Source organism: Blennius ocellaris (assembly GCF_963422515.1).
Source record: "Blennius ocellaris genome assembly, chromosome: 24".
NCBI classification, from domain to species: Eukaryota; Metazoa; Chordata; class Actinopteri; order Blenniiformes; family Blenniidae; genus Blennius; species Blennius ocellaris.
In genome coordinates, this window is record NC_137673.1 from 6,118,054 (window position 1) to 6,137,150 (window position 19,097).

At 42.8% G+C, this 19,097-nt stretch overlaps 1 protein-coding gene across 1 annotated transcript in view; it reads right to left on the reverse strand.

Moving 5' to 3' along the window:
• Nucleotides 1–19,097, reverse strand: part of LOC308147831 (cilia- and flagella-associated protein 47-like) — a gene marked incomplete at both ends in the record, with an annotated part of 45,691 nt that overhangs the window by 9,461 nt on the left and 17,133 nt on the right. Inside the window, 23 exon segments of the mRNA XM_080520164.1 lie at nt 198–382; nt 1,158–1,284; nt 1,983–2,139; nt 3,937–4,041; nt 4,582–4,693; nt 7,457–7,564; nt 8,005–8,180; nt 8,557–8,654; nt 8,772–8,825; nt 9,096–9,207; nt 9,746–9,919; nt 11,212–11,355; nt 11,873–11,938; nt 12,025–12,152; nt 13,453–13,884; nt 14,602–14,707; nt 15,160–15,293; nt 15,405–15,451; nt 16,221–16,307; nt 16,424–16,512; nt 16,676–16,826; nt 17,790–17,902; nt 18,351–18,485. Coding sequence (XP_080376290.1) covers nt 198–382; nt 1,158–1,284; nt 1,983–2,139; nt 3,937–4,041; nt 4,582–4,693; nt 7,457–7,564; nt 8,005–8,180; nt 8,557–8,654; nt 8,772–8,825; nt 9,096–9,207; nt 9,746–9,919; nt 11,212–11,355; nt 11,873–11,938; nt 12,025–12,152; nt 13,453–13,884; nt 14,602–14,707; nt 15,160–15,293; nt 15,405–15,451; nt 16,221–16,307; nt 16,424–16,512; nt 16,676–16,826; nt 17,790–17,902; nt 18,351–18,485 — 3,040 coding nt within the window.

A 19,097-nucleotide genomic window follows, 5' to 3' on the forward strand; every position in this document is an offset into this window, starting at 1 on the left:
CCTGCTCTCATCATCAGTGTTATTGTATTCTCTGACCAGTCACAATATCTGCGAGTGGAAAAGTGTTGTCACTGCACTCGCTTCTATCCCTCAGTGCAAGAAGCTAATTCTTACTAAAAAGTGTTAACATTTTCCAGTAACGTGAGACCACTTGGGCTTCACAGAAGTGTGAAGACAAAAAAACCAACAACAATCACCTCCCTGCCCTCTCCGGTCTTCATTCCCTGGTACACATCCAGTGAGCCGTACATCCACCATCTTCACCAGCTGGTCGCCCGCTTCACACCGGAGCACGCCAAGTTCAGAATCCTCAGCAGCGACCGCCGCCGGAATCCCACAGAGGGGGTAAGTCCAACAGATGGTGGACCGCTCCGACTCTGACCTGAAATGTTGCACGTTGTACTCTCCCGTGTTCAGAATGAACACTGCTCATTTTATGCGCAGTCCATTGGAACAGAGCACTTACTATTACAGTGAGCCATTAATACACACCTCACTAATTTAACTAAACAATTCTCAACAGGGGAGGAAAAAATACACACAAAGAACTAAGGACATTTGTTATTGGCCCATCATTTCTTTTTTCAAGGCATTGATTCTTGATCATTGTAAATGAGAATTCGTTCTCAATTGACCTACCTGGTAGAATAAAGGGGAAATAAATTAATATGTAATTCTCTTAAACCAGCTAATTATCTGCAAGAATATGCTGCTCATCCCACAAATTCTCAATACAAATGTGGCAAAATCTAAAAGGACAGCACCAGATCTATTGTTACACAAAGAAATAACACGCAAAACGACATAATAAAAACATGTTGCATTGTGTGTAAATGGCACATGAGGTTGTTTTACACTGAGTTTGAAGTATGTACATATCTTCAGATGACACTGATGATGCTAATAATAGTTATAAAATAAGATGAATAATAATAATAATAATAATACATATTATTTGTAGTGCACTTTACATTTGTGAAACTCAAAGTGCACATGTAGCAGTCAGAGCCACTCGACCATAGCGAGGAGGCACTGAGTGATAATACTGTCAGCCAAAGTTTCATCCAGGCGTAAGAGTGTGTATCTTGGATTCAACCCGTCTCATACTAATTGTACAACAAATGTGTTTGACAACATGGACACGAGGGAACACACACCTCGTGCCGTGGTCCAGGCGTCTGATTGGCTTCATGCTGATGCAGAGCCAGGCCTGCTGCAGCTCCGCAGATTTGGGGGCAAACACGACAGGCACATCCAAAGTGTCCCCTTCACTGATCAGTACACCTGCAGCAGAGAGGGAACAGTCACCGACCTGTTTCCCAAAGCCGGAATAAACAGCTCACTCAGGACACCAGAGCTCATTGAAATGCATCACAGTGGCTGGTGTGTGGACCGATTCAAATGAAAGTAAAAGTAACGAGGTCCGACTTGATCTTTGCAGGAGGCTTCGCTTTTTCTGATTCATCGAGGCTGCTTTTGAACATCTGCTGAAAATGCTTCTCAGTTTTTGCTTCTAATTTAAAGTTACTTACTCAGGAGTCTGCAGGTTCTCATTGCATCAAAGCACATTTCATAAACTTTATGGTTGGCATGTTTTGTGCACCGTGCCAAAGCCACTTAAATCGTAACGTGTGCAGCATGAAAACAGATCCCGGCTCCTCCTGGCTTGATGAGACTTGCAGATTATTGACTGTGATTTGCTTCAAAACGTAACCCTAATTGGATGCAGTAAAAACAGATACAGCAGCTGCTGCTGTTCGATGCTTCTTTGTGCGTCCGGTTCACGGCATATGTTGCTGCATCACCTTCAGTGTGGCTCAACGGTACAGAGAAGACATCCTCTCCTCTGACTGGGTGGTCGCTGGGCGCTCTGCTCGGGTCCTCGTCTTTGACATGAAGAAACACGCACAGCCTTATGAGTGTGACTTGTGTCGCATACCTGTAACGAGAACAAGCGAGTGGCACAATGCGGCGCCTGTGACCTGTGAGCGTGACACTGAGCGTGGCCGGGAGCTCCGTGGGGTTTGTGAAGGGAATGGCGATGGAGGCGGCGCAGCCGATGGCTGATGAGACGCTCAGGGGCACCTCGCTCTGCGGCGTGAGCCCGCGTCCGCTCAGAAGCACGCACCATTCCTGCAACTGAACGCCGACAGAGACAGATTAACGCAGAGAGAAGTCGCCAGAGGGAGAGTAATGAAGTAAAAATAAGAAAGCATGAAAGGAATACAGAGGGGAGGGAAACACAGAGGAGGCCAGGTCAAAACATGAAGCCAGTAAATTGCAGGCTGAGGACCGGTTGGAAAATCTTATTATAATTTGGTCGAGGGTGACCAGAAAGACATCGAGGAAGCCAAATGAGAATGTCTGGCTTCAGCGGGAACAGAACCAAGTCAGTACAAACCTGACAGCTTCATTATTTTGACTCAAATATTGAAAGATTAAAGTTTTTTTAGTGATACAATTGGATTCAGGTGGTTAGCACAAAAACTGCCTGGTTTGAATCTGGGCTTAGGAGGTTCATGCTGTTTGCATGTTCTCCCTTTGTGAGCAGCAACCAGTGTTTCTTCTCCCTTCACCAACGCTTCCAGGATTTTGTGCAAAATCTTACACCGAACACTTTGATTTATTGGCCTAACACGAGTCATAGAGTCATGGATTTAGACTTCAGAGGTCACAAACTTTCTATGATACATTACAACAGCAATTTATCCAGAAAATTGTGGAAATTGCACATAAGATTGCAGCATCTGCAGCCACGTTCTATGAATATGGCCATCAAATCACCAATAAAAGAACTGAATTAAAGTCATTCTGATCAAAGTCAATCAATGACTGACATTTTCACAAACGGCAAAGAATCAACATCAAAATAAATCCACTAGTTTGGTTAGGATAGTTTTAGTTATTTGATAACGCAGATAAATAGTCCTGTTTCTATAGTTGTCATTGTCAAGGTTGAACCCTTTGAGTGACACTCAATAAAAGAGTCCATGGACTTTTTGAAGTCATAACAAGAGATAAAATAACACCATTTATTTTGAATGAAAATCTGTTGTGAATCACAAAATGGAGCAAAGGTACAAATATTTAATTCTTCAGATTCAAAATGTCTCAAAAGCAAAGTAATTTTCTCACTGCATTACTGCAATTGATTGTGTGAACTCCATTATATTGTTTATGTTTATTGCAACTTTTTTAATGGCTATCCTTGATTAATATTTGTAATTTTCCTCATATTTTACCAGATTTACAAGTTAAATGTTTGAATCGTTGTGTTTTTAATGTCAATTTGAGTTTAAAAGCAAAAGTTTTATGTTTTGTTGTTGTTTGCACAAATTCCTTCACAATGAAAAGCAATGTGAAGCACAACTATCTTCTTATGTCTTATGAAATTGTTAAGATTGGAAGAACTGGAAAGAAATTCTAAAGTTTCCAAATATGATCGTTTGTCCGATAAAAGGATTTCTTACTAAACGCAAGGAGTCTACTTGATCCACGCCAGACTCGTCACAGTGTTTATGGATTTGTAATCATTGATAAGGACATGATTCTCTCGACTTTTCATGGACCCAAATACTGGATTATAGTCTCAGATGTGGACATCCATCATGTTGTACAGTAAAGTGGAGAGAGTCAGAGAGAAGCAGGGTCGGGCGGGGAGTTTTCTGTATTACGCGGCGCTGGGGATGTAAAGCTTCATGAGGTGATCTGACTGCTCGAGGTTTTATGTGGACGACTGAGAGTGATGAGACACGGAATTAAATGAGAGCGCCAGCTTCAACCAATTTGAGAGGGAAAAGATGTGACGTGTCCCCGTGTGAGTGTGACTCTGTGTGTGAGACATCACAGGGGATTGTGATTGATGTGATCCACTTTCTCTCCTCGTGTGTGTGTGTGTGCGTGTGCGTGTGTGTGTGTGTGCGCGCGCATGCACACCTTTGGGCAGGTGAATGTGATCTTTGCTTTGTGGTTCCCCTCTCCAATGGCTGAGGGGCTGAAACGAACACCGAGCTGGAAGGAGGACTGGGGCTCCACGGTGACCTGGCATACACACACACACACACACACACACACACACACACACACACACACACACACACACACACACACACACACACACACACACACACACACACACACACACACACACACACACACACACACACACACACACACACACACACACGGAATAGCTTTTAAGGGGACAGTGAGGACGGATTACTGCACTCGTGCTCAAAGAAGCACTTTAAATCACACTGCAGTATAACTCTCAGCTTTCATCCAGTAACGCACTAAGTCTTTCCCTTTGCGTTGCCAACACTCACTCTTTGTTGCTGGGTGTATATGTGTAAGGAGACAACCTGCTGTGTTACGGGCCTTTTATGTGATGAAATCTAAAGCCAATCAAATATCCAATGAAGAACAAACACCATTAGCTTCCCGAGGGAAAGGAACAAAGTGGCTTCAAATCTAGGACTGAAATTGATTCAACATTTATTGTGAACAATAGATGATAAAAAGAGGGGGAGTGGCACAAAGGTGAGAGTGAGTCCGTGTGTGTGTGTGTGAGTGTGTACTGACAATGCCTCCTGACTCCATCTCCAGTGTGTAGTTCCTGGTGTTGCTGTTCCATACAGTCACCTGCAGGGTCTCTGCTGTAGGGTTGACCAGAGGAATGCTCAGTCTAGTCCACCTACACACACACACACACACACACACACACACACACACACACACACACACACACACACACACACACACACACACACACACACACACACACACACACACACACACACACACACACACACACACACACACACACACACTCAAATGACACAACTGGCAAAGCAGCGGAAAGAGAAGCTCCACCTGACCCAGATAATGTGTTTACAATTTCCTCAGCTAATTACAGCGACTGCAAATAATATGCAACTCTGATCATCATTCATTAGTGTGGTAATGTAGTTACTGTCTCTGAGCTTGTTAGCTCGCGTTAAAACGGCATGAATCTGAATTTTTTTTTTTTTTTTTTTTGACGCCGACATAATTATTGCTCTGCTGAAAAATTTACCTGCTGCTCCTTTAACAGCCAATTCAGACTGAAACTATTTTACAGTGTGCATCAGATCCGTAGGTTTTCCCACCTTGGGCTTCAGAGATGTACACATCAGAAACAACATGTTAAAAAGTTTCATTCAATGTGGACAAACACCATGTTTTGTTTCAGGATTTCTGGCTGCACGTTCCATCAAGGAAAGTGTCTTTTTATGTAACTGTTATTTCATTCTTGTTTTTTTTTTACATCTCTTTTCAGATCTCTGGTAGGACTGTATACCTCTGTGGTTAATTCATTTGAAAGCAGGCCTTTGCATGCCAAGGCATTTGTCATCTGTCAATATCCATTAGTTTTGCCCTCCAGAGTTTAGTGTGCTGTAATGGCTCCAAAAAAGTCTTGGATTTTATGAAAGACTACATTTAAAAGGTGATAAGGATTTGGAGGTTGGATTTAAATGTGCAGATACTGATTTTCGTGGGTGGGAGGGTGTTAAAAATTTTTTTATAAAAAAATCTCATTTGTGTTAAAGGTTATAGACTCCACAAATCCTCTTTATATTTTCTTTGTCTCCTCGCTGTATGTGGCTGCGACACACTGCCTCTTTCCACCTGTGATCACTGCGAACAGGCACATCGTATCTCCCACACTGGCTGATGACTTCCTGATCTTTGTTACTCGGGCGGATGCAACAGATCTTCTTTCTCGCTGCCGTGTGGCTTTTGTCACCCCGCACATTCCCGCTGCTCCAATAACCAGGGTTTAGCATCTGAGGAAAACCTTTCCTGTCGACTTCTCACATGTTGAGCTCTTTTGGGAGCTCGTTGAGGAAAAGCTGTCGGGTGAATGAAATTGGTCATAAATTCAGGGAGCTGCGTCTCAAAATAGGTGAAGGCAGTCAGGGAGGTGATGACAAAGACATTGTCCCACAGCAACAGTCCATGGCGACGGCTTCAGTTTATTTTTCAGTCTTTTCTGCTATTTTCATCCACGGCATTGTTGTGATGTTCAGACACACAACAGCCACAGTAATGTGACACTGAATCCAGACTGTGAAACTCTTCGGACATGGAAGACTTCATTAGAGGAGAGACGTCAGTGTAATAACACAGGAAATTCATGTGGGTCCATCGACACAAAAGTTACAATTTTATAAGAAGTATAAAAGTGGATGTTTTTTTTTCTGTTTCTGGTGCATGAGGACGTCGACTGCGCAGTCACATGGTTTATCTGTTTTTATTGTTATCCCCTTCTTGAGTGCGCTGCACTCGAAAGAAAAAAGTAATAAAGTCCAATTATAAACAGGTGCACTGTGGTTTTGTCTTAGTTCTTGCAATTACACTCCTCATGAAGATCCAGCCGCTATAATACAGATTCAGTGGATGTTTACTGAAGGAGAACGTTTGCATGTCATTTCCCAAATTACTGTATATGAGATATAATGCAGGAAGTCCACACAGACCGTATATATTTGCACTTGAGTTTTTTTGGTCAGATTGTACGCAGAATCCCCATTGGGATAATAGATTGACTTGCTCTCTCATATTCAGCTGCTCCATCAAGTGACGTCCAACCAGTCTGAGCCGTGCTTTTGATGTGGAAACAAATGGCTTTCCATGATGATATGAGATGCTTTGTGTTAACTACCCACATTTTTGAGATCGGAAAAAGCAAAGTAAAGCAGTAATCACACTTAAAACGGTGTTACTGATCACCAACACAAAGCAGCACAATTAAAACATCTAAGTATGTGTAGCTGCTGAAGCTTACAGATCTCAATCTTTATTAATGTAATTCACTTATTTCATCAAGGCACATCTAACAAAGTTTGATCAGGGATGTAAGGCCATGATAGAAAAGAAAACCTAACATCAGAGCCAAAGACATACCATGAGGGTGCTGAAGGCTGCAAAAACTGAGTTCTGAGGAGGGAAAAGCTGCAGAGAAACCCTGTGGCAGGCCAGATTTCAGATCATACTCTTTTTTGTAAAGTAAACGTTTTGGCTTGTTTGTGATGCATTTCCATTCAGAACAGCTGTATGTGACCTCTCAGTCACTGCAGAGAGAAATCGCTCTGTTTATTTACATCATTTCAGTTTCCTAAATAATCCTGGATGTACTCATACAGACTTGGAAAAAAAACCAAAAAAACTCTTTGAATATTCTTAGATATTCTATTTTCTACAGGAGTAGAGTGCTCTTTAATGTTTCAACATCTCTGGAGGGGATTGTTTAACATGCACAGAGAGTGAGAGATTAAATATTTTCTTCTAAGACCACTGTACTTCATAATATCATAATCATCCGTTACACACATCAAAGAGGAGTGATGTAATCTCATTCCCTCCTTGCCAGTAATCCATGCAGCGGAAGACTGAGGACGTGAGTGTGTGTACCTACTTTCCCAGCTGACAGCAGGTCTGAGGCTCAGTGATGACAGGAGGAGGGAGAGCATAGAGCTGCAGCTGGTACCAGAACTCCCCCACCGCCTCCGACTGGAACAGAACACTGGCAGAGAGCACACAGAAAAAAAAAAGACAAAACAAGGCATAAAATGATGGATGACACAGACGTCCTGCATTGTTCAGTACTGATAAATACAATGTTGGCTTCCTTACAAGTTATGATCTCTAACAATGGATGGTCATGGCTGCTAGAAAGAATAAAAAAAAATGTGTGGTGTTAATCAGTTCTAGATATATTTTATTGTATAGAAGAGACTCTCTCAAGACTTTGCAGTTCGACAAGTCAATTCATAAAGAAACGTTATTGTTTTTCACAGGGAAAAAGTTGGATGATTGTCAAGGAAGAAATTTATGATCATAGTTGCCCATTCCTGGTCGAAAAAAGGCTTAATCTTTCTTTATATACTGACCCACTTCTTTGTTTTCATGATGTACATTTTGAGCGTCCTGTGAAGGGCTAATGAACAATGAGGTCTGGCTCACCTTCCTGTGCACTTCCCGACTCTCCGCGGAGAGAAAGAGGCTTTGTAGATGAGAGTCTCCCGCGGTGGGACTGAAACCTGCGTGGCCCCGCTCAGGCTGCCTCCTTCCACACACACATCCAGCGTCAGCAGCTCTCCTCCAGGGTTATTGACAGGGATCTCTATGGCAACTGAGCTCTGAGAGTGAGGAAACGATTGGAACATAACGCTTGTGTTCGTCTGTCTCTTGTTTGGTCCGAGCGGAGAAAGAAGGTGGGTGACCAAATTAACTGAAGTTGTTTCAATAATCCTTAATTGTCCTATCTGATAACACCCATCATGATTTAGCAAACTTTATCTCACGGCACAGAGGCAATCAAAACAGTTTGTGTAATTATTATGGAAACAGTATACATCCGTTTTCAAATATTAAATGTTAGTTTTGCAAATATGACACATAACATCTGTGATTTATTTCCCCAACTGTAAAGGGATGATAGTCCACTTCAAGCTAGCATTGACTTCTGACCTGCAGAGACAGAAAGACGTATATCTAATAGCTTGTTGAACTTACCATACTAACACACTGCACGTCGATGACCTTGATGGGTGCTGCTGGCTCACAAATTATCTCCAGGGAGAAATGTACTTCATAGCATGTCGATGCATTTCCTGAACAAGCAAACACAAGCACGAATACTGTGTTGGTGAAGGGACGTGTCCACACACTCTACAGCCAAGTATGGAGGAGCATTTTCTGAGTGGTTCATTGAGAAAATCACAGATTACCTTGGTTTTCATTGACCTCCTGCATAGCGTCACTTTCTACAAAGGACACACAGCCTGAAGGAGAAGTCGGGAGGAAAGATATTGTTTAGTTACACGTCAATGTGCATGTAGACAAGTATTAGAGGCATAGAAACAAATATAGAAATGCCAGTGAGCAGATATGGATGCAAATCAGACGGCGAGAGAAGAGGTGTTTTTATCCTTTAGGCAGCTGGAGGCAGCTGTTGTGGTTATTTAGACACATATGATGGAAATAAACACACACATTAATTTGCCATTTACATCGCGTGGAAATAAAACACAGAATGCCTCAATATGAAAGACCTGTTTGTTTTCCTCGTTTCCAGGGTAACACGCTCAGGGTATATTGAGCAGTGCGACCAGGTTCGATTTCAAGGCAAGGGGGACCCGTTACAGTGGAGAGGTCTGTCACCACCTGCGTACACGCAAACAACCGCGGTCTTGAATGTACAGGTGCCACGTGATACATGTTAGTTTCACACGATTCCTGTAAAGCACCTGTATTTCCTTCTTTCTTTTAGCAATGACAAAAACATCTTTCAACTAGTAAATATATAGTTTCTTTGGAAGAAAATGGGATTGGAGGTTTATGTTTGCATGAATAATAACTTTGACTCCAAGAATATGAATGTGTTTTTTTTAGTTTAGGCATCTTTGTTCCAACTCTTTTTTCTTTTTTCTTTTTTTGTAAAGTCAGTGATAAATAGACATTTTTCTTAACAATCACACAAGCAGCGATCGAATGCGACCAATGTTCTGTCTGTGGCCACAGACTGCTTTTTATGCTTTTCAGGGTTGCTGCAAAAGGAAAAACTAAAATCAATAACTGTGAATTAAATAATAAACTGTATTGACACAACTTAACAGTGTATTTATTTCCAGTAACCAAAGCCAAAAACATGCATGAATTAATGTTCAGCAGCAGTGTGTGTGGCTGCCATGTCCAATCATACCTTCAGAGAGAGTTTGTTCTGGCTGTCGTTGGGCACATCCAGCTGAGTGCAAGTGGTCTTTCCAACAGGGCAATGTATTAACACATGGTCCAGAGGCAGGGGGCGCTCTCCCACTCCTCTGAGTGTGAACACGTGTTTTGCACCATTGCAGTCATTATGTAAAGACAGCAGGCCCTGTGGGGGGGGCAGTGAAGCCCAGACAGAGGTCAGACAGTGTGAAGAAACAGAAACAGCTTTTTAAAAACCCACTCTGGACAGGGTTCAAATAGCACGGTTTGGTCTGGTCAAATGTGAGGTTTAATGACTGGAAGGGATTGGAAGTACTTGTATTTTAAAAATTAATTGCATATGGGGTTGCATCATCAGTTCAATAATGATATAAACTTTATTGGATGGTGAATTCTGCTATTCTGTGGAGGGTTTCACACATTTGAACATTCAATAACATGTGAAAAACTGAGACAACTGCTTTCAATGTGTTTCTGAAAGAGGTTCTGAGCGCTCGTTCAGTCCTACTGTGTAAACCTCTATTTACAATACAGGCTTTTAAACCCACTGAACACACAGCAAACTGTAGTATTGTGTGTGTGATGCCAGTCAATTTATCTCCATTGAAAATCAACCAATGAAAATTCTGAAAATATTTATTAGAGTGTCTTCGGAAAAGAAAAATAGGAGGAATTTCAACATGGTGAAAATATTCAGATTTCTTTTTTTTTTTAATTTAGAGCTCTTGCTTTGTCCTTCAGTTTTGCGGCATCCAAAAATTCCACAAACAAATTGATATTTATGAGTCATTTAGCAAATTTGCTGAAAGATCTGAAAGAAAAGAAAGAAGTGATTCGTCGTGTTAAAGATGGCTTTCCTGCTGCTGCCACTTTGGTAACAAAAACAGAGCTACCTGCTTTTGCTGCATCGCAGATGGTGTCTGCTACTTGAACTAAAATGTGAGATTCTTAGAAGTAATCCCCCACCGGACAACCTGAGGGGAACCACTGCTCTGGGAGAGCAGCTCACCCTCTGCATTAGAGCAAAAGTTTGTCCAAAGACTGTTTCTTATAGGCGGCGTGCTGCAGTGTGTTGTAGAAAGTATTGGAAGATGCAGCCAGCAACAGAGCAGGCTTGAATTCCCAGATATCATCTTAACACCCACACAGGCCAGACAGTGTGCTGCTGTTTGAGGCTTGGAAGATAAGTGGTGGTACTTGAGCTGAAAGTTCCCTGTGCGGATGGAACGGAGAAGGCTAATGAGCAGAGAGGCTAAAGATGAGGGCTTGGTGGATGAGCCGTGGCAGCGGGGGATTTTTTAAAGTGGGCTTTCTTGAAAATTATTGCTGATGTGTGTAAAGTTACTGGGCACACACTAACCGAAAAGCACAGATTGCACAGTCAATCAGAGAGTGTATTAAAGCACAGGAGAGAAAGAGGAGAGCAATGAAGCAAGAGACAACAAAGCGATGCTGTACCGTGACGGTGTGTTGTGCAGCAGGGTGAAAGGTAAGAGGGTAGCAGACCATGGTCCCTGCAGGCACGCTCAAAACACTCGGCCCGGAGAATCCGTCACCGCACAATCCAGCCTGCATTTTCCAATCCTGCTGTGTCTCGTTGTGCTGCAGGAGACAAGTAGCCATCAGATAATCTACCAAACAAGTGCCACAGGCACTGCTGTGGGCAACATCAAGTCAAAACAACAAACATTGTCACAGCGTTAGAAGTCATCAAGGATCCCAATTTAACCTCGTTATTATTCAGATTTATGCAGCAAGGCGCCCTAAAGTTCATCAGATCATCTACTCCATAAAAGGCACCTGTGGTGTGTGAGCTTTTTCTCTGTCTCTTGTTCTTGAGTTATTTTTCAGTTTCTTGCAAAACAAGTCAATTAGCCTCGTAATATTCAGAGACCTTTTCATACCAACATTTGCATGCCACATAATTTTTCCCATTTTAATTTGTCATTTCAAATTGTTGCCGTGCACAGTCTCCAATTCCAAAAGGCGGTTGTGATGAAGCATAGACATTGATTAAAAACAGGTCCACGGATCTCATGAACTCATACTGTGGAGTGTGATTTTACACCCTGGTGTGTTATGTTTTCATCAAAACTACTCGGTTGTCCCGGTCCCTCACCAGTGGTATGAGTTGTGTTACAGAACGGTGAGCCGGTGAAGTGAAGTCCAAATGGATGTTTTCCTCCTGTCGTCACAAAAGGGGATATTTCAGCAGATCAAACAGCAGGACATCCACCCTGATGTATGCTCTTCAATCAAGTCGACTTGTACCTGTGAAGTCACCACCGCCTCCAATGAGTAGACCCTGGTGTCGAACCACGACCTCAGGACCAACCTGCATTGGTATTTCCCCACCGCGTCGGCCTGGAACTGTAATGGGATATCCACACAGCCGCAGTCTATCAACCAGAGAGCAGAGGAGATTCAGAGAGCAGGGGGAGGACAGTCTGAGCTAAAATATTGACAGTGATTTAAGTAAATGCCATGAGTGAGACTATTAGTGGGTTTCAATCACAAGGATTCAACCTGAGGGAGCAAAAAGTCAAAAACTTGAAGAGTATTTCAAACTGGAGCAGCGAGGGACTAAATTTACTCCTGTACAATAACTCGGGATGTCGGGAAAAGTCATTTCTCCAAGGGAAGCACTTTCTAGCAGTTCAGCATCTTTTCAGATGAGCTGGACTTTGCTGATAGATCAGGCACAGGCACTGCAGTTGCCATAGTCACAGGTATTAAAAACTTATTGGGAGGCCATGACTTTGAATTACACATGTTCCTATTTTTGTTAAATCAATAATACATTCTGGATAGAGGATAATGTCAGCGTCGACTCTGCAGCTTCACTGTAAGTACTCAGTCAATTGCTGGCAAGAAGAAAAATTAGAATAGGAAACAAAGATGAGTATTAATTGAGAAAATTACAGTTCCTGATTGTTTCATTGTGTTCTGCCACGATTTCACCTGCTCATTAAATCGACTCGCAAATCATTTACTCCGCAGGGGTTTTTTTTTTTCTTTCCTGCGTTAAAAATAACTCCTAATCAGCACCATTGTTTTAAATCTGTCATCAGTGCGACTCAAGTCATGTGTCAAAGGGAATTCCATTTCACACTTCAGCTCAAACAAGGCTGGCTGCATTTAATTAAAGTGGCTTCACCAAAATTAAGGTGTCAGTCACTGAACATTTCTCCATCGACGACACAGAGACGTCGTCACCATGCCTCCAAGTTCATGCAGTGCCACCTGGTCGTCCTCCATATTGCTCTGAAAAAGTGGGGTCTCCTTTTATTCTGGGTCTAATATTCAGCTCCTGGTGTTATGATGGGTTCTGCCTCACAAACAAGAAGGACCATGCCAGTCACACATCAACTGGCGATCATGCCAGGGAGGTGAGAAAGTCAGCTGCAGGGGCTGCATGTTGTTCTTAACAAGCACTTTAAAGCTGGAGTGAAAGCAGTGACACGGGATCGGAGCTAAGAATAGGCTGACGACACTGGAGAGACTGTAAATAAAACTGTACGGAACCAGGAAACATCCAGTTCAGCAAAGTAAAGCTGTTAAATGTGCGGCCCATGTCCTGATTCAATGTGCTTTAATTATCTTTATTTTAGAAGACGAAATTCATGTCATCATAAGACTTGGTTTGTAAGGGTCGTCATATCTTTGTGTGTGTGTGTGTGTGTGTGTGTGTGTGTGCACCTGCAGGGTTTTCCCACGGTATATCAGTGTCTTCTTTTACAGGTATTGTAACAGTGCAGGGTACAGTGAAGTACTGAGGCAAAGAAACTTCCACACTGTATTCCACCTCTTCACCCTGCACACCAACATGAATCATTAGCGCAACATGCATCATGAACACATGAATAAAGTGTGTGTGTGTGTGTGTGCACGTGCATGTGTGTACCAGCTGTCTGCAGAGCTTCTGCGTGGCCGTGGTCGCCCTTACAGTGCTGCTATGCAAAGTGTGTGTCAGCAGTCTCCTCCGTCGCTCGTCGGCGCTCATGCAGTGCTGAGCCCAGACGGCCAGAGCCTGCTCCCACTGCATATTGATCCGGGGCACTCGCAGCACCTCCTCACACAGCTGCCCCGCCGCGCACCGAAGCCTCAGCACTGACACACACACAGCTGTGGCTGCAGCACAGGACAAATACACGAGGACAGATCTTATATAACATGTAATAATGTAACACACTACAGGGAATAAGCAGATGTGTAGTACACACAGTGTAGTTAAGCTGCACCTATTGATCGGGATTTTACAACCTTTGTGAAAGCATCCAAGAAAACCGTTTCCATCACCTCGATCATGAGGATTTATGAGTCATCTGTTATCGAAATAACTTTTTCCTTGTCAATCAATGCATGTATTTGATATTTTAACCTTGAAATAAATTCAGTCATACCATTTTTTGGAGGAATGTTGATTATAACCTGGCTCACATGTGATTAAAATGACACTCATCCTCCAATTAACTGTGAAAACAATAATCTACCAGTTATTGGAAAGTGGCTTGTAGGCCACAGAGTTTGTATACAGGAGCTGTATGTGGACTCATTTTAATGAGTTTTAATCAGGCCGGGATGTCTTCAAACTGCTGTGCATGAGTAGGTGAATGAGTTCATTCTTAATAGCTTCAATCCGCTGAAAACCGCTGTTACTCCTCATGTTGCTGTATTTATAAAAAGATAATGAAGAAGTGCTGTGGCTTGTTGGTTTAAATGTCAGCTAGATTGCTGTTGCTTTGCACAATGTTGGTATTAAACACTTCCTCTGGTCGCATACACTGTAAAAGGTGCTGCTTTAATCGGACAATACAACACAATGTTCCCATTGTGCTACAATCGCACCTGAATTCTGGGGGATGGACTCGATGTGAGCACTGGGCCTTGCAGTCAGAGGGGAGGGAAGGGGCAGTTGTGATGTGGTTTTCACCATGTACACCATGTCTCCCACCTGGAAGCACAAGTCAACAAGCAATTTCAAGCACAAGTACTCGTGTTTTCTCATCAGTTGTTCGCCTTTCAAGAAGATTCAACTTGCACAAAAACCAAATGATTACCTCTAAACACACACGCTGCAGGATAATGTGTTTCTGCTTCCAAGTAGAATGTGTAGAAAGGTTTGGCAGCGTGAGATTTCAGGATGCCGGTGTGTAATTTCCATTTTTAATGTGTTGTCTCAGATATTGATTGGAGGGCAAGAAAAGCGATTCAATTCTAATTTATTTAAACTCATTGCTGTCGTCTTGTTCCAGACTGTCAGAGGAATTAGAAACTAGGATAAGGTTCCGTCAGCACTCAGAACTGTCTGAAGTTTTTCAAAATGGGAAAACAAATGTGCATTTTTATTTTTTTTGGGGGGGGGGGGGGGCTGAGACTCTGAAACTCATAGCAACTCATACTGACCAGTGAAACAAGCAGCACGGAGCAGTGCTTGGTGCCGGGGCAGAAGGGCAGATAGTGAATCCTCAGAGTGGCTGCTTGGCCTGGCTTCAGATAAACATCCCTCACTGCACTCAGGAACTCACTGCCTTCACTGTCTGGATGCATGACAAAATAGCAACAGCACGCATGAATTAAGGCTCTGCAGTCACACAGAGACGATGATTAGAGCAGTAAAGACTGAGTGTACATTAGTGCTGTTCGCTTACCTTCCGTCTGCTCGACACAGATCTGGTGTGAAGGAATCTTCTCCATACTGAAATATTGAGGAAGAGGAGGACAGAATATCACAGCCATTTGGGGTTTGTGGATATCAAACGATGCAGCTTGATCTGGGTAAACCACAGATGACCTCAGCTCTTCTTCAGATCCTCATCATCAACGCTGATGAAGAGGAGGAGCCGGGGTGTCAACCAACCAGCAACCCTTCAGGACACTTCAGTGCTGCTCTGACTGACTTGAGTAAAGAGCTGCATATATATGACAAATGTAGTTATTCAAAATTAAGTACAAAAGTCGTGGAGTCTTAGTGGCACTGTAAGGTTGCTGGGTAGAAACCGGCCCCAGAAGTAAATAGTCCTCCTGTTACATCAAGACCTTTTCACAGTTTGTGGATTGTGTCTCTTTTCGGAGCGGCTGTGGTTCAGTTGGTAAAGCTGCACGTCGCCTCATCACAAGGTTGGTGGCTCGATCTCACATTTCACCCTGTCTGTATCGCTGAGTGTCGTTAGGAAAGACCATGTTACTCCGAGCTGTCATCACTGCTGTGTAACTCAGCGTGGAAGCTGTGAAATGTGGTTCACGAGTAAAGTCTATTTGCAAATCATTTACATAAACCAGAACCGCTGTCAAGTCTTTTTTCTGGTATTTATGCAAAAGTTATTGTCTCACCCAACTCTCTGCCCCAAAGCCAAAACAAGTTAGACTTTTTGTCACTGTACCAGACAGATGATGGATAGCCAATAGTTCACTCCATGTGTGTTCTACATGTTACTGATGCAGTACGTGAGCCGTGTGTCTCGTACCCGACCCTCGACGAAGCCTGATGAAATAGACTCTGTGTCGTGGTTTCCGGCTCCAGTGGATTGGACCCTGACTCCACCAGCACCACCCTGAACACACACGTTTTTGTTTTTTTTAAATGTCTTCAAAAATCTGCCTTTCCAAAGTGATGACATACAACCAATAATGTCAATACAGTTTAATTCTGATCCTTCTAATCACCCACCTGAACTTTGCCTCTTTATAAAACACGTTTGTTAGCGGCACTTGGAGGACTTCCAGCTGGTAGCATGGCGACTCGCACTGGACAGTTTCCTGAGGAGAGACAAAGTGAAACAAAGACCGTGGTCGTCTCTTCATATCTGTACACTGTTGTAACCAGCCATCCCTGTCACGTCACATTGGAATGCGAATCAGTGAGAGGCTTGAAGACAACTGCTCTGCCAGTGGGGTGACCGTCGGTGTAAATCACACTCACTGTGGGCATGATGTGAGTGATGTGCGTCTTCAGAGCGAAGGCGAGAGTGGCACAGCAGAGGCCAAACGCAGGGCTGGATCTGAGCACGAGGACCGCCTCCATTGACTGCAGGAAGGAGCAGCTGAAGTGGACGGTCACCACTTTGCTTGACCTGTGAGAGCAAGACAAACCAGGATGCCTTCAGTTTGGACAGAGCTGTACGTTAAGTGTTTTTCCATCACACAGGTCTGCCCAGGACAAGCCTTTCAGAAGTGCAGATGCAAAGGCAGCACTTGCTCACTAACGATACAAGTTTTATTGAAGTATTAATTGTTTATGCAGATTTCAAAGGAGCACACAATGTTTCATAATTAAAATCTTATTGCACAAGACTGCTATTTTTCCTCAATTATTTACGCTTCATCCCAGAAAAACATGGCTGTAAACACATCATTAAACAGTATGTGTGGTCTGAGCAGATTGTGCTCAGTGCACTGCAAACAAATTTTAGATTAAAATGGAATGTTTCAATTAGTCTCTCAAGGTAAGGTGATTTCAGTCTGGATGCATAGCAGTCACAGCTCCACTTCTGCTTTCTGTTAGTTTTCTCATTTTCCAGATGTCACAAACAGTGGAGGAGGGATGGTTATGAGAAGTACGCATGCAATATTTGGGATTGGTTAATTCACCTTTTGTCACTGTGTGCTGACAAGTGTGATTACTCGCAAGAAATACAGAATGTCTGCGAAATATAGAGGATCGGTAAAAGATCGAAGAAAGTCATCAAAGATCATGACATGTTGTGAATACAATGGAGCTTAAGGGGACTGAGAAGGAACCGGGAATGAATATGAATTCGTTGATCGTCTGTTGAGTGGATTATTCTCAAGCTGCACACGTTTTATAAAGTGATAACAGTTCATCTTAATATTAAACAGGCGACTATAGGTGTGGAATAAATGCAGCGGAACAAAGTAGAAAACATTTGCGTCTGAAATATAAAGCAGCATGTAAAAGGAACACGTCGTAGTTGTTTTTAAGTACATTTCCATGAGATAAAGTTGCCCAGGTTGGGAAGTCACTGCTTTGAGGGACAAAATGATTATGAACTGTAATTTCCTGAATAAATAATTACTTGGGAGGAATGGTGACTGTCGATCCACCGGGAAGAGAGAAGAGAGGCGCATCCTCTCCTAACAGGAGAGCCCTGTATCGAACAGACTGGGAGGATGGGTTCTTCACACGCACCTGTACACACACACACACACACGCACACACAGAAACACAAACATTAATCTTGCTTAGCCTTACAAAGTTAAACCTATTTCTACTCAGGTTGTAATGTGGCTTAACCTGACTGTCTGGATCATTATCCAGATGTATATTTGTCAGTGTTTCTAATCCTGTTAGTGGATGTGACAAGGCCCATAATCCTATTCATGTCTGTCTCTGTGGTCCTGTTGTGTGTTTGTGTGCGATCTGAGTTAGTGAGCATGGATGTCTGCAGGCAGAGTGTGGTGTATGTATGTATGGATGTGTGTGTGTGTGGGTGACTATCTATCTGTCCGGGTTCTTTTCTGAGCTATTTCCAGTCTCCATGCACCTCATTTATTTGACTTATAAGTCATGCAGTCAAATCTTTCTTTCAGTGTCTCCTCAAAAAAGTCAGTACTGTGTGTGAGTGTGTGTGTGTTACCTGCTTGCTGAAGGTGCTGTGCAGGCCTCCTGATAGAGTAATGGTATGTACGGGCACATACTGAGGCAGCTTCTCATACAGGTGAACACACAGGATTAGCATCTGAACCGGGTTGGGATCTGACAGGTCTGTGGGCTGAACACATCACACACACACACGCACGCACGCACGCACGCACGCACGCACACACACACACACACACACAGTGTGGGTTGTTGTGCAATCGCTGACATAATCATTACAACATAAAGCAGAAATAATCAGCTCTTTATTGGTGATTGATGCCAAAATTAGATAATAAATCGGAGCAACTCCGCATCAAGAAACAAAATCAACCAGCTTTTAACACTACAACTGATGTGATGTTCACAAACTGGCATTACCTGGAAAATATTTGAAGCAGCTGTTAATCATCAAATGCTCACAGATGCCTACAGCTAAATATGAAACAGTTAAGTGTCTGTTGTATCCCCACCTAGCTGGTATGACATTTAGATGTGGAATAGAAATGCCGTGTTCATTGTAATGTTACATCTACTTGTCAAACATTGACTCCCTGAGGGGGAATTCCAGTGGTTTCAAAGAGAATTTACAAACATGAGGTGGACAAACTAATCTTTTACTGGGGAAGAGATGGTATATAGTCATTTCCACATTAAAGTAATGGAATTCACAGGATCTGTATGTACGATGTGAATAATAATTATACATATTATTTGAAATATTATGCAATTGTAAGACTGTAAG